This window comes from Haemorhous mexicanus, chromosome 1 (genome assembly GCF_027477595.1).
Source record: "Haemorhous mexicanus isolate bHaeMex1 chromosome 1, bHaeMex1.pri, whole genome shotgun sequence".
In the NCBI taxonomy this organism is placed as follows: domain Eukaryota; kingdom Metazoa; phylum Chordata; class Aves; order Passeriformes; family Fringillidae; genus Haemorhous; species Haemorhous mexicanus.
Genome location: NC_082341.1, coordinates 19,931,880 through 19,944,219, shown reverse-complemented (window position 1 = coordinate 19,944,219; position 12,340 = coordinate 19,931,880). Strand labels below are relative to the sequence as shown.

General features: G+C 36.7%; 2 protein-coding genes across 11 annotated transcripts in view; one reads left to right on the top strand and one right to left on the bottom strand.

Moving 5' to 3' along the window:
• CACNB2 (calcium voltage-gated channel auxiliary subunit beta 2) overlaps window positions 1-11,056 on the top strand; it is a 246,700-nt gene extending 235,644 nt beyond the window's left edge. For 3 of the 5 annotated variants that reach the window (XM_059842063.1, XM_059842049.1, XM_059842080.1), the window contains one exon: window positions 3,377-11,056. In XM_059842063.1, the coding sequence (XP_059698046.1) occupies window positions 3,377-3,868 (492 nt within the window). In that variant the 3' untranslated portion in view covers window positions 3,869-11,056. The remainder of the gene's footprint in view (window positions 1-3,376) is intronic. The other 2 variants (XM_059842073.1, XM_059842054.1) reach the window with 1 other exon arrangement.
• Window positions 10,030-12,340, bottom strand: part of NSUN6 (NOP2/Sun RNA methyltransferase 6) — a 22,311-nt gene continuing 20,000 nt past the window's right edge. For all 6 annotated transcript variants that reach the window (XM_059842135.1, XM_059842106.1, XM_059842116.1 and 3 more), the window contains one exon: window positions 10,030-11,761. In XM_059842135.1, the coding sequence (XP_059698118.1) occupies window positions 11,549-11,761 (213 nt within the window). In that variant the 3' untranslated portion in view covers window positions 10,030-11,548. The remainder of the gene's footprint in view (window positions 11,762-12,340) is intronic.

The window sequence follows — 12,340 nt, the reverse complement described above, 5'->3', positions numbered from 1 at the left end:
TTCTCATTAGAAAACCATAGACTTGATAGGTTTGTTCTTTAACAAGAAAAATTTCTTTAGCCATCTTGAAGGGTATCTCCTTCTCTTGTTTTCACATACAGTTGTAGGAAAAGAGACTGTAAGCTATAGCTCATTTCTGCCTTTTTTTCTGTCCTCAGAGCTGAAACACCTTGAAAAAATTGTGAGCTGGAAGAATTTCTGAGTATGAAATTCAGTATTGTTGTGTGCAGTCTTGCTAGATAAACTTTCTTTGCTTTGTAAACTTCTAAATTATTTTGCTCAAGTGTTTTTATGCTTTTTGAGTGTGGATTTATAGTTCACATACTCATTCTATTAACCACATTCTTTGGAGGAACTATGCAGAGTTTTAATAACACTTTTCTGAATGCTGTGCTGTCTCCTTACAAACTAACAGATTTTTATTTTAAGGACTAAAAATGAGGATGTATTTGCAGTTTCAGAGTTTGTTTGTAGGTCTACTAGTACAGCAGTGTGAATCAACAGGGATTCCTTATTGAACATAAAACTTTTCTGTTCCTTTGGTTTCATTTTCCTATGCTACATCTTCAGCTGACGTCTCAAACCTGAGCTTGTCATTGCCTTGGCCCAGAGTGGGTCTGTTTTTTAATGATGGTGGCTGAACCCATTCTTTTAACAGTGTTAAGACCCTGTATTTAGAGAATTTAAAGTCTATGCCTGTGCTGTTTTTCTGGACTGCTCTACAGGGAAAAGCCACCAGTTGTTTGGTCTGGGGGAGCCACGTCCGCACTGCAGAACATTGGAGTCATCCTCCCTGGGGCCAGTGCAGTTCCCCTTTGCCATGAAACATATTTTGGGTTTGTGGTTTTTAAGTCCCCAGTGTACATTGTAAGGAGGGATTTTTGTTGCCAGCTGCCAGAGTGGTATTTTTACAGCATGAAGCTGCCTGTGTGCATTGCATGGCACGAGGTGCTTGAAGGTGTGAGGCGTCCTGGGACGGTTTGAAATTAAATAGGCAAAGACCTTGTGTCTGCCTGAAGGAGAACTTCAGAAGAAACTTGTATGGAAATGGTTGGAAATAACCCCAGAAGGACTGGAACAACCTCACACACATATGGTGCAGGTGATCAGGGACACTGGAAATAAGGAGCAAGTCAAGTTTACCCAGTGGACAAAGGTCCTCTTTCAACACTGTATAAACTTCTTTCCAAGAACCCCTACTTCTTTGAAAGTACAAACTGAGTACTGAAATAGGATTATCTCAAACTTTTTCTATTTTAGACAAAAAGCCTTATGAAATTGGGCCATAAAATTCCTGCACTGAAGAATCTATTCCAAATCAGAGCCCAAATTTGGTTTGAACCAAAAAGCTGGAATCTAATCCAGATTTAGACATTACCTGTTCAGTGTCCCTGTAATATTTAATGGAAGTTACTGTCAATGAATTTGCCCATAAATCCCAACAGCCCTACCTCTATTCTGAAATTTCAGGTATTGGTTCTAAATGTATTCATTGTTTCTTCTCATGTGCTCATCATAGCACAGAAGATGCATCTGAGCTTGTAAGAGCAGCAGTGTTTCCAATGCAGGTTCAAATTTTGCATTTGTTCTCAAACCACAGCACTGACAGATTTTATTAGTCATGATTATGTATAGGTACTTGCCTTTGAATACATGAGAACTATAGGGTTTCTCACATGTATACTATGTTTATGTGCCTTAAAACCAGTCATGGTGATGAACTGATGAAAGTTGTGTTTACACATGCAAAGCAGGACTGTTTCTGCTTTGGACTCTTTTGCTTTTCATTTCATTTACAGTTCACCTCTGTTGAGTCATTTCATTTCACCTTGAACAGATCTACTCATGTTTACAATTATTATATTCCCTTCTGGCAAATCAGAATCATCTTGAGAATCACAAAAGCAAGAACAAATAAGAAATTCGACTGCTGTTCCTGTTACCTTGTTTTCATCTATGCCGTTTGTTTCGAATTAGAAACCCAGCTCATTTCTCAGATGTTTACATAACAAAGTGTAGTCTTAGAAAATTAGGATTTGTCAAATTTACCAAATTACTGATTTGGAATATGCTGCTTTTTATAAGTTTCTGATTAAATACAGCTTATTTTCCTTTCCAATTTCCTGTAATTTTACTTTTTGGGTTGCTAGGAAACCCACCTGCCAGGATCTGTGGCTGAAGGACAAAATTTCCTCCTTCCTCTAGCTCTTTTCCACAAAATAGAAAGGCAGAAAGAAGATATGTCCATGAACTGCCCTGGGGGCAATCCTTATTTTTAGACAACTCTGAACATAGAAGGGCAAACTTAAGACTAACTTTGGTATTCAGAACAGTCTCACAAACAAATGCCTGTCTAACTCTGGTAAAATCTACATTAATTTTGTGGCAGCAGAGCTGATTTTGTCTTGACATTCTTCATCTGATGTGAGAAGCAAAATTCAATTTCAATATTACTATTAAAACTTCTGCAATTAAGCCTGAAAAGTCCTTAGCTGTGGTTTGGCAATAATAGCAGGTTAATGTAATGAAACCCCCAAATGAGGTAAATAATGTCACTTGTTCATTTTGCAGTGATTTCAAAGCATTTATGCGGGTGAAGAGTAGGTTTATTGCCTGGTAATTTTTATTTCGGTCTTTTAATAGCAGTGATGTGTTAGGAAATTTTGTATGTGATAATATCACTCTCCTCCTGCTTTTCTTGGCAATGGGCTGTATTCTCGAGCTCTTAAAATTAGGAGGTCAATGTTTAATTTTTCATTACCAAGAAGAAATGAAATTATTGCTGAGAAAACAGAGGGTCAGTGATACTATTAGTATCATAATACAAACTTTATTCATACCAGATTCAATTGCATTTTTTTTCCTTAAAAAAAAAAGTTCCTCTATAAGAGCCAAGGTTTTGCATTTTGGTTCTTTGCTGGAATCCACCTCCTCAGCCCTCTAAATCACTCTCCCATAGCAGCTGTTGCCAGACACACATCTGTAAACTCTCAACTGATATATGCCCTCTCCTGGCATGATATCTCCTCTCAATTTTTCTGCAGTTTGTCCTGTTTCTGCATGCTCTCTCTTTCTTTGGAGGGTGGTGACAATGACTGCTAACTGGAGTAGTCAGAAACATCACAAGAAGTGAGAAAGTGCCACAGAATAACCCAAGTACCACCCTAAATTCTGATGAGAGTAAAAAGGATTGTTTGTATTATAATACTGAATTTTCAGTAAAAGTGAAATACTAATGGTTTCTTTCCTAGTTTAGATTCAAAGTGGATGTTCTGTACTTGCAATTTTATTGCTTTCATGGTACTTGCTAGTTGAATTTGATATTGGGGCAAGCTTTTCAATGTGTACCTCTTGACCTTACTGCTGGTTCTGGTAGCAGGGATCTCAAGGAGACCAGAGGAATGACCATTCGGTCCCTGAGCGCAGCGGTCCCCACATTGAAGAGGAAGCACGGGTCGAACCCATCAAGAAATCCCAGCACCGCTCCTCCTCCAGCCAGCACCACAACCATCGCAGTGGTGGCAGAAGCCTTCACAGGCAAGAAACTTTTGACTCAGAAACACAAGACAGCAGAGATTCAGCTTACGTAGAGCCAAAGGAGGACTACTCACATGAGCATGGTGAACACTATGATTCTCACAGGGATCATAATCACAGAGACGAGTCCCATGGGATCAGTGAACACAGACACAGAGAGTCTCGGCATCGCTCGAAGGAGAGGGACCGCGAGCAGGACCACAATGAATGCAACAAACAGCGCAGTCGTCATAAATCAAGGGACCAATATTGTGACAAGGATGGGGAAGTGATATCGAAAAAACGTAACGATGCAGGAGAGTGGAACAGGGATGTTTACATCCGTCAGTAACTTCTGCCTCTGGCAGTCTTGTGTTTCTTTGAAGTCTTGTAACAATGCCCCTTGAAAATATCTTGGGTTGTTCTTTGCAGAACATATGGTATCCTTCTGTATGCTGATTTGTATTGCTGTTGCTTGCATAGCAATAGCATGAAATAGAATATTCATATACTTATTTTTTTGGTTAGTGCTATATGAATTAGTGTAGTACAACTGAAGAGTTCCTGATGTTGTACTATGACATTTTTCAAGCTGTTTTTGGTAGCTGCCACTTGAACAATATCTGTTGCCATCAAGGTGTTGTTAGTGTTTTTTAAAAAAAAGGTACATTTGATGTTTAATAACTTCCCATGTATTCAGCAAGCCAGGATCAGCACATAAAAAAATCTAAAACTTTTTGTCTGCTCTGATTTTTAATTTGTATGCACTTGATTTGCATATTGATTTAAGCACCACTCTGTTGCTTGTACCTCTGGTGGTCTCCGTATGAAGACAGAATTCAGTCTTGCCTTACACACAGGGGATCATGGAGTCAAAATCTATTTTCTATGTACTGGTACTGTGTACTGTATATACAGTTTATAAATGTTATTTCTGCAGACACCTTCTTACTATATAAGTTTGATCACACTGTTTTAGAGTCCTAATGCCAAGTCAGCAGATTTGCTTTTGAATTACTGGCAACTGGAACTAGCCTCACTTAGGAAATCTGTAACAGTGTTCAATCTAAATACTACTTCTTCTGTAGCAGAAAGCTTATACTTATTGTAAATATGGATGAGTGCTTGAGATAAAGGGTGTAACTCTTATACCTTATGCTGTCCTTGCAAACCAAATTTTGCATTTTAAAGTTACGGTAAAGATAATGAACTTACCACTATAAATTATTCTTCTCTGTTCAGGTCACAATATTGCAATGGGCACAGCTTAGTTTTTGTTCTACTGTCAGTAAACAGAGCACACATGTTGGAGGTGTGTATGTGAGTGGGTGGGTGGTGGATTGACGTTCGTGTGCGTGTGCACGTTAGGCAGCAAATTGTGAGAATCTACTGAAGAAAACAAAGGTTACTCAAAAGCCCAAAAAGTTTATTTCTACATTCTGTCTCTTAATTTAAAAATCCAAATTGCATTCAGGGAACATGCGGGAATTTACTGACCCAGGTAATTGGGAAAGCATAAATCTGCTGGCTCTTTGTTGAGATTCAGGAGAGTAAAACCAGGCAAATGTTACTGTGAGTTTCACTGGAAATGTAAAATCTTTGTGTTTTAGAGTATTTGTTTTAGTAAGAAAAGTTTACACAGCTTGTGGAGAGTTATTTTGTTGGAAAATAAATTTTTGTAGCTCCTCCACTTTTTCTACACTTGCCAATTCTCTGCATTCCCACTCTGCAGCCAGCTCACTGCTTTTCCTTCACCAAAGCTGTTGTGCTGCTGATGAGAGCATAGAAAAATGACTGTGAGTCTGTTAGGAGCTTTCTATAGAAAATGCATTGAAATCAAAGGGAGTGAACACAGTTTGTTTTGCACTGAACACCTGTTGCACTGGTAAGTGGGGGGAAATTCTCTATTATTTTTGACTCCAGGTTCCATACCCTTGCCTAGTGTAAAAGCTGTTTTGCATCACATGTAGTCTTTGTAGTACTTGTATTAATGAAATACTTTTTGTATTTCCCTGTAAATAGCACATTATATAAAGACTGTAGTGTGATAATAATTAGTTTAGCTGGAAGTTCTTTTTATTTATTATTTCAATTCTGGGAATATCAGCATTGCCTGATTTTGAATATCATTTTAGTGAAATGGATAAGATATATGGCAGGTGCATGCTTTCTCCAGTCTCCTAGCCCAGCATCTAAGAAACTCGCTTAAACATTCTCTGCCCTTCCTCTCCTACCCCTCTCCCTGATGCTTTATAAGCATTTTTACAACAAACTAAGAGTGGGAAATTCTGCTGTCAGTTATCTGGCCATTCCTCCCAGTGCTGCTGACTGTTGTGGTTATTCAAGGGTAGATTTTGGCTCAAAGCATGAACTGTGCAGAACACAAGAAAAAAGGTTATTTTTCTAGAAATACAATTCTCATAATTTTCTAAACATCAGTAAATGGCTTTGTAGAGAAAGGAAGAATAGGTAAGTAGATCTGTTGTATTACTAAATGGATATAGAAGAGTACATAAACTGGTTTTTGATACAAGAGAATTTTCAGGGTATCTGTAAAAAAATACATTAAAAGACTGTTGTTTGAATCATATCAGATCACATGTAAGTGAGAAGAAAATTATATTGTCTTGCTCTGTATAACCTGGCTTTAGCTAATTTACCAGCTGCAGTAAATAGTGTTGCTCCCTGCAACTCATGACAACTATGTCGTCTAAGAAGTGATTCCACTTCAATACCTTGAATATTTTGTTCTTTTTTTTGTTGGGTTTTTGGTTGGGTGTGGGGTTTTTTGCTTTGTTTGTTTGTTTTTTTACTTTTGCTCCAGAGAGTGTTTATTTTTCAGCTTTCTTAAAATATTTTTTAAGGGATGTTTGGCAGAATTTCAAAGCACTGAGTAGTATATGAAAACTATGGCATAGGCAGTTTGTGTATAGACATATAAATGAGAAAATAAAGAGCATAGTCCAAGCCCTGGTATTTAAGTATGGCCTATATATTGATTCATGGAGCATAAACATTAAAAAAAAAAAAAAAAAGACCAATCCAAATCCAACTGGTCATAGAATTGTGTTTTATATAGTGCTGCTATTTATGTATAGACAACATACTACCAAACACGTGTATTTCTTAGGCAGACTCACTGAATAGGTTTCATTAGCTGTGATAGATACTTTTTTTCAGTTTCTGTTTTAAGAGTGACAAATCATTTGTAATGTGAGCTTGTACTACATATATTGCACAATACCACCTGCCTGCTGAGCACTACTTTGAAAAGCACTTTAACAGAGTTATGTCAGTAAGAAGCTTTAAAAATACTCCAAGTGGAGGACATATCAAAGATTATGTGATGAAATGTCTTAGCAGAGTTTTGCCATTAGAAGGTTTAATATTGGTTGCATTAGGATAAAAATGAGTTCATACTTCTGTATCTGGTTTCAGGGGTTTTGAATCTGAGAAATGGTAGAGGTCCCAGTGAGCTCCAGAGTCTTATGGATGTGTGGTACAAAACAACCTGTAAAATTTCCATTCAGATGAACTAAAAAGATAATAAAACCAGTGAAATAGAAGGAAAGGGAGGAAGATAATTAAGGGATGTGTAAGTCTGGGCAGCTCAACTCTGTATTTTTCTAAAGAATTTCAGTGTATGGAAGGAATGGGATGCATTTTAAGATCTGCATGTATATGTTAGATGTTAACCTTATTTTTATGTGTTTTTTCAAATTACTATACATCAGTGCTGAGTAGCCTTAGTCTATCCTTTACCAGTTGTCTAGTGTCACATTGATGTCATGGAAGAAAGAATTCTCTTCCAGAGGGACTGGAAGGGGGTGACAGTAAAAGTCTCCAGACCTGCTAAGGGACAGGACAGCAGGGAAGAATAAGCAAACAGGTTTGTGCACAAAGGCAGCATCACTAAAAGTTATATGCTGAAAACACTATTTTTACTAAATTGATCTATAAATTACTGCCTAGAATTTAAAGAATTCTTCTAGAATGCTCATATGAATGAATTCATATTCTGTGTCTGGCATGGAGAGTTCAGAATCTGAAAAGAGTTCCATAGTTTTTGCTTCTCAAGGAATAAAATTAAATAGTTTCTCATAAGGCTCTGGACCTATTTAATGGAGATCAGTTTTAAAGCCACAAAGTTTCAGCGGAGCACCTCTTTTTGCAGAAATCTGTATACTCTTAGCCTATAGTCCTTATGATAAATGGAGGAAAAGGAAATGAAATTCCACTCACTGAACCCTGAATAAAGGGAGAGGCCCATTTTTACTTCTCCCTGCATATCTGGTTACTCATCCTGTACACACAGTTCCTGCCCGGATCTAATACGCTCCCCCTTCATATTTGTCTTTTATGAATCTGTTAGCAATTACCATTTTCAAGCTCTGTTGGTCTGTGAAGTCATGCTCACGTTCTGGGACACCTGCAAAGGTTTAAATGGGGTCCATTATCATTCCCTTGGCTGGAATGAAGTGAGTGGTCTGACTGCTTTTAATCAATGGATGTTCAAAGGAAAAGAGCTGGTGTAAACCACCTCCTGTGTTTGTTAGTTACTATAACCTCTTCAAAAGGTATTTTGACTTGTGATTACGTTTGACCTCTGATTGCTTTAAAACATCAGGCTGAAAGCTGTTTTCCAAATGTTTTTGACTTTAATTCTATTCCATCCATAAAAATCAAGCACATTGCAAAAAAATTTATTACAAAGTCTAAACAGAGAAATTATTTTTCAGAGTGTAATATACCATTTCTGGTGTACATTTACTTATATTTATTACTTTCTTGCAGATCTTTCACGAAAATCTTAGTTCTTCTATCATCTGTAAAATATGTGGATGCCATTTTTACTGTGAATGTTTTTAATCAAATGTTATTCAATCAATTGTATTGCTTGGCAATTTGTCTGTAATTTATTTCCCCATTTTTATATAACAAACTATTACATATAAGCTTACAGTAGTTTTATAGACAGTTTCTTTTTATAATTTACCACCCTAGAAATGTATTCCTACGCAGCCCCAGAAAAGGTTTATATCAGATATAATAGAGATTAAGCGGGTTCCTTTAACTCATCCTTATTCTCATTTTTTTCCTTTATTCTTGCCACTTTTATCTATCATGCATACCTACTCTGCAAAGAATTCTAGCAGTACAAAATTGGATTTTCTCATAAACTTCTTATTCATGAACAATCAAACATATAAACAAGGTTCTTTATATTTTAAACTGTCCACTCCAAAGTAATTTCTTGACTGATCACCCTCACTAGCCCATTCCTAAAAAAGCATATGAAATGCTGTGATCAAAAAAACTGGTGCATTCCATGACACTGAAACAAGAAAAAGCTGTATTATAATTTCATAATATATGAGGCTGCCTATTTTAGTATCTTTCTACTGACCAAGATAGATATTTAGATTTGGCACTATTACTAATAATTATTTCTTCAAATAGAGAAAACTACTTTTCAGACTTTCTTAATGACAGGATCTGATTGCATGCCTAATCTGTCTATTTTGTAGGTTTAATCTTTCATTGTAATGACAATAACTTTTTAAATTTAATATATAAATATCTCATATACATAAAACATATAAATATATTCCATTGTGCTTCAGCATCAACTGGTGCAGCACAATGATTCAGTGTGTAAAGATTATCAGGAAAGTAATCATATGATATGTTTAAAACATATATACACCATCCATCAGAACTGTCAATGAGAAAGAATTCCTACCACTTCTAAAGTCACAGTAAGATTGGAATAGAAGAAAAAGGGCATCCATCCAACTTTAGTCATCGAACTTAGCCACACCTGTAGTGAGAGAAAGGATGCTGGCTCCTTCAAGGGCTGACACCTCTTAATTGAGTTTCTGTTCTGACCTGCCTGACGAAGTCACTCCCCAGTTCCCAACAGAGACAGGCCCTTGGGAAACAGCTCAGGCCAATCCCTTCAATATGCTGAGTGCTCTTCTAAGGCTGGCAGTTGACTTTTGCAGAAACAACTCTAATAGCTAAAGTTCATATATCAGTAATTTTTTCAGGTGAAGTCTGCTCTGCAATTACACTGAAATTAACTAAAAATTTGTTACATTTCTTCCCACCCCCAAGAAACTTCTATAATATCAAGTGAGGTCACTTCCTTAAAATGCCTATCATCCAAACATAAAGGAAGTGGGAGACGTCTCAACAAATATTCCACTAAAAATTCTGCAGTCTTAATTCTTTGAAATTCAGCATTGCACAAATCCTGCTACTGAAACTGGAGGTAAAGTTCCTTACTTATATGAATATGTTTACAAAATTTCTATAATCTGCAAAAAATAAAATTCTTTTTTACTAGCATTGAGTTAAAGATTTCAACATGTTCCTACAATAAAAGATTTATCCCTTTTGTTCCCAGGTAATCATTTTCACCATATTTAGACTAGAAAGATTATTGTATGAACTTACATGACTCCAAATAGGATATCTCACCTACTACTGATGAAACAAAATAACTTTAAATTTTCTTTAGACATGGTGTGTTTAATGGCAAGGAATGACCAACTTGTAGAAGTATAGAAATATTAGACAAGAATTCCATTTTCCTATCCTGCTAGGATAGGCCTTACAAAGGATGGGATGTACTTGTCAACCTTGGCAGGACAGAAGAAACATTTTGGTTTTTTTCAAGAGCAGTAGGAAACACACAGTATCAAAACATTTATGGAAAATATAAGTAAACAATCAGACTACCAAGAAAGGGAATTGTATAGATGGTTTTGATTGCCAGCAAATACAAAACACACTTCTTACAGTAGAAAGACAAATGATAAAAGAACTATTGCTTTTTTTAATCCAACCAAATAATTATGTGTGAAAAGACAGACTTTTTCAGATAATGCTTTTAAAAACTGGAAATTGATGAGTGAGAGGAAAACACCAAACACACACAGATGTCAGTTTCTGTTCTTCCTTGTCCTTAGCTTTCCTTCTTTAGTGCTATTGTCATTTCCAGCAGGACTGAGAATGCTGTTCAACCTAGAACTTAAGGAGAATTTTCAAATACATCTAACATCTTTTAAGAAATTCAGATGCTTTAAACTTTGAGCAATGTAGTAAGGCAGTTTTCATTAGCATGCTTCCCCAGTTTCAATTTTCATGACTTTAGCTGGTGATGCTTTCTAACCAATAAAGAGTTAATATCCTTAGTTGTTTGAAAGGTGATTTGCAACATTTCAGATGGTATTATGCATTGTTTTCTGTCTTTTGATATATTAATCATAACTGTAGCCCCTTCTGTTACAAATGTTTGATTTTAAAACTGTCACTTGTCAGCCAGTCCAATAGGCTATTTCAGAACCAATACAGTTTGTGCATGGGAAGTTTGATGTTGAAACAATATTTATTTACATTCCCAGAGTGAGATGGTTTAATATATTCATGCTGCTATAAAAGACATGCTACAAAGCCTAATCGTATTTTGTGTATATACTATGTGTACAGAGAATCTTGCTTGTATTAAAATAAAAGAGAAATGAGGTTCTAAGTATCAATTTATAAAACAGTCCTTTGTAAAATGTTGCAGTGTTTTGAGAAGCACTATTTAAGGAAACTAACTATTGGTAAACCTCCATAGAAACTACCCTTTCCAAAAGTCATTGTAATAGTTCCCATCTATTTTTTTATGTTTGCATTTTGTAAAGTAGCTTAAATCCCCTTCCTACGCTTGCCGCACCAGGTAAGGGGAAACCAGAGCAGACAGCAGTATGAGTGAACATAGTTGTCATTCAGGCACTGACCTGCTGTAAATACAAAAGCAGAGGGAGACTTACAAATGATACTACCCTTCCCCCAACCATGACTTTTCTGCTGCAACCTGTGGCTCTTTCCCATCAGAACAGCTGGCAGATTTTAGTGCTGCCATAGCAACCCTGCCGTCAGCCCGTTGGCTTGGAAACATTGCAGCAGGAAGAAAGGCACTTCACGTCTGAACTGTTCTTAGACTCACTGAGGTATTTTTTCAGGTTGCATTCCCAAATCCTTATTTACTGTTTGATTTAATAAATTTTGCAATGAAAAATCCTATACAGTCTTTGTTTGCCAAAGAAATCAGGTCATCTTCTCTAGAACCTTGCAAAGAATTAATATCCATTGCTCGCAATGTCACAGCCGATGGGTCAAATCTCTGGAGCAGCTTCAGCTGGTCAAGTGATAGTCCAGCTCCCTTCATGCCTTCTCCTCCAATGTGAGGTTCCTGTTCAAGTAAAAAATAAAAGCAAATTATTGCATCTCTAAAGTTCTTAAATGCCCTAAATGTATTCTGCTGAGGATATCCAGAGCTACCGAACAATTAACATGGACAAGCTATGCTTGAATCATTCACACCAGAAGATCCAGACTAATGTGGCTCCTTTTCTTGCCTTCATCTGGCCAGTATTATTCAAACATATATACAAGAATAATACAAGATATTTACAAGTATTTAGAGGAGGTGGTGATGCCCCTCATCCACTTTATCTCTGTAGTTTAGAGTACTTTTTGAGAACAGGTGCACAGGTCTAAAAGAATTCCTTACTCCAAGGGCTGCAACATCCCAAGAAAGCTGTTACCACCAGACAGCCAGTCTAAAGGGTTTAGATTGCCACTTCTAAATGATTCAGCACTTCTGTGTACTGACTTAATTGCTATGGGTTAAGTCAAAAATAGTGATTCCTTAGCCCATTACCAGTATCATCAGTAAAAGCAGTAGAATTACAGAGACAGCTAGGTTGGAAAAGACCTTGGAAATCATGAAGTCCAGCCTATGACCTAAAACCATCTTGTCAACTGTACC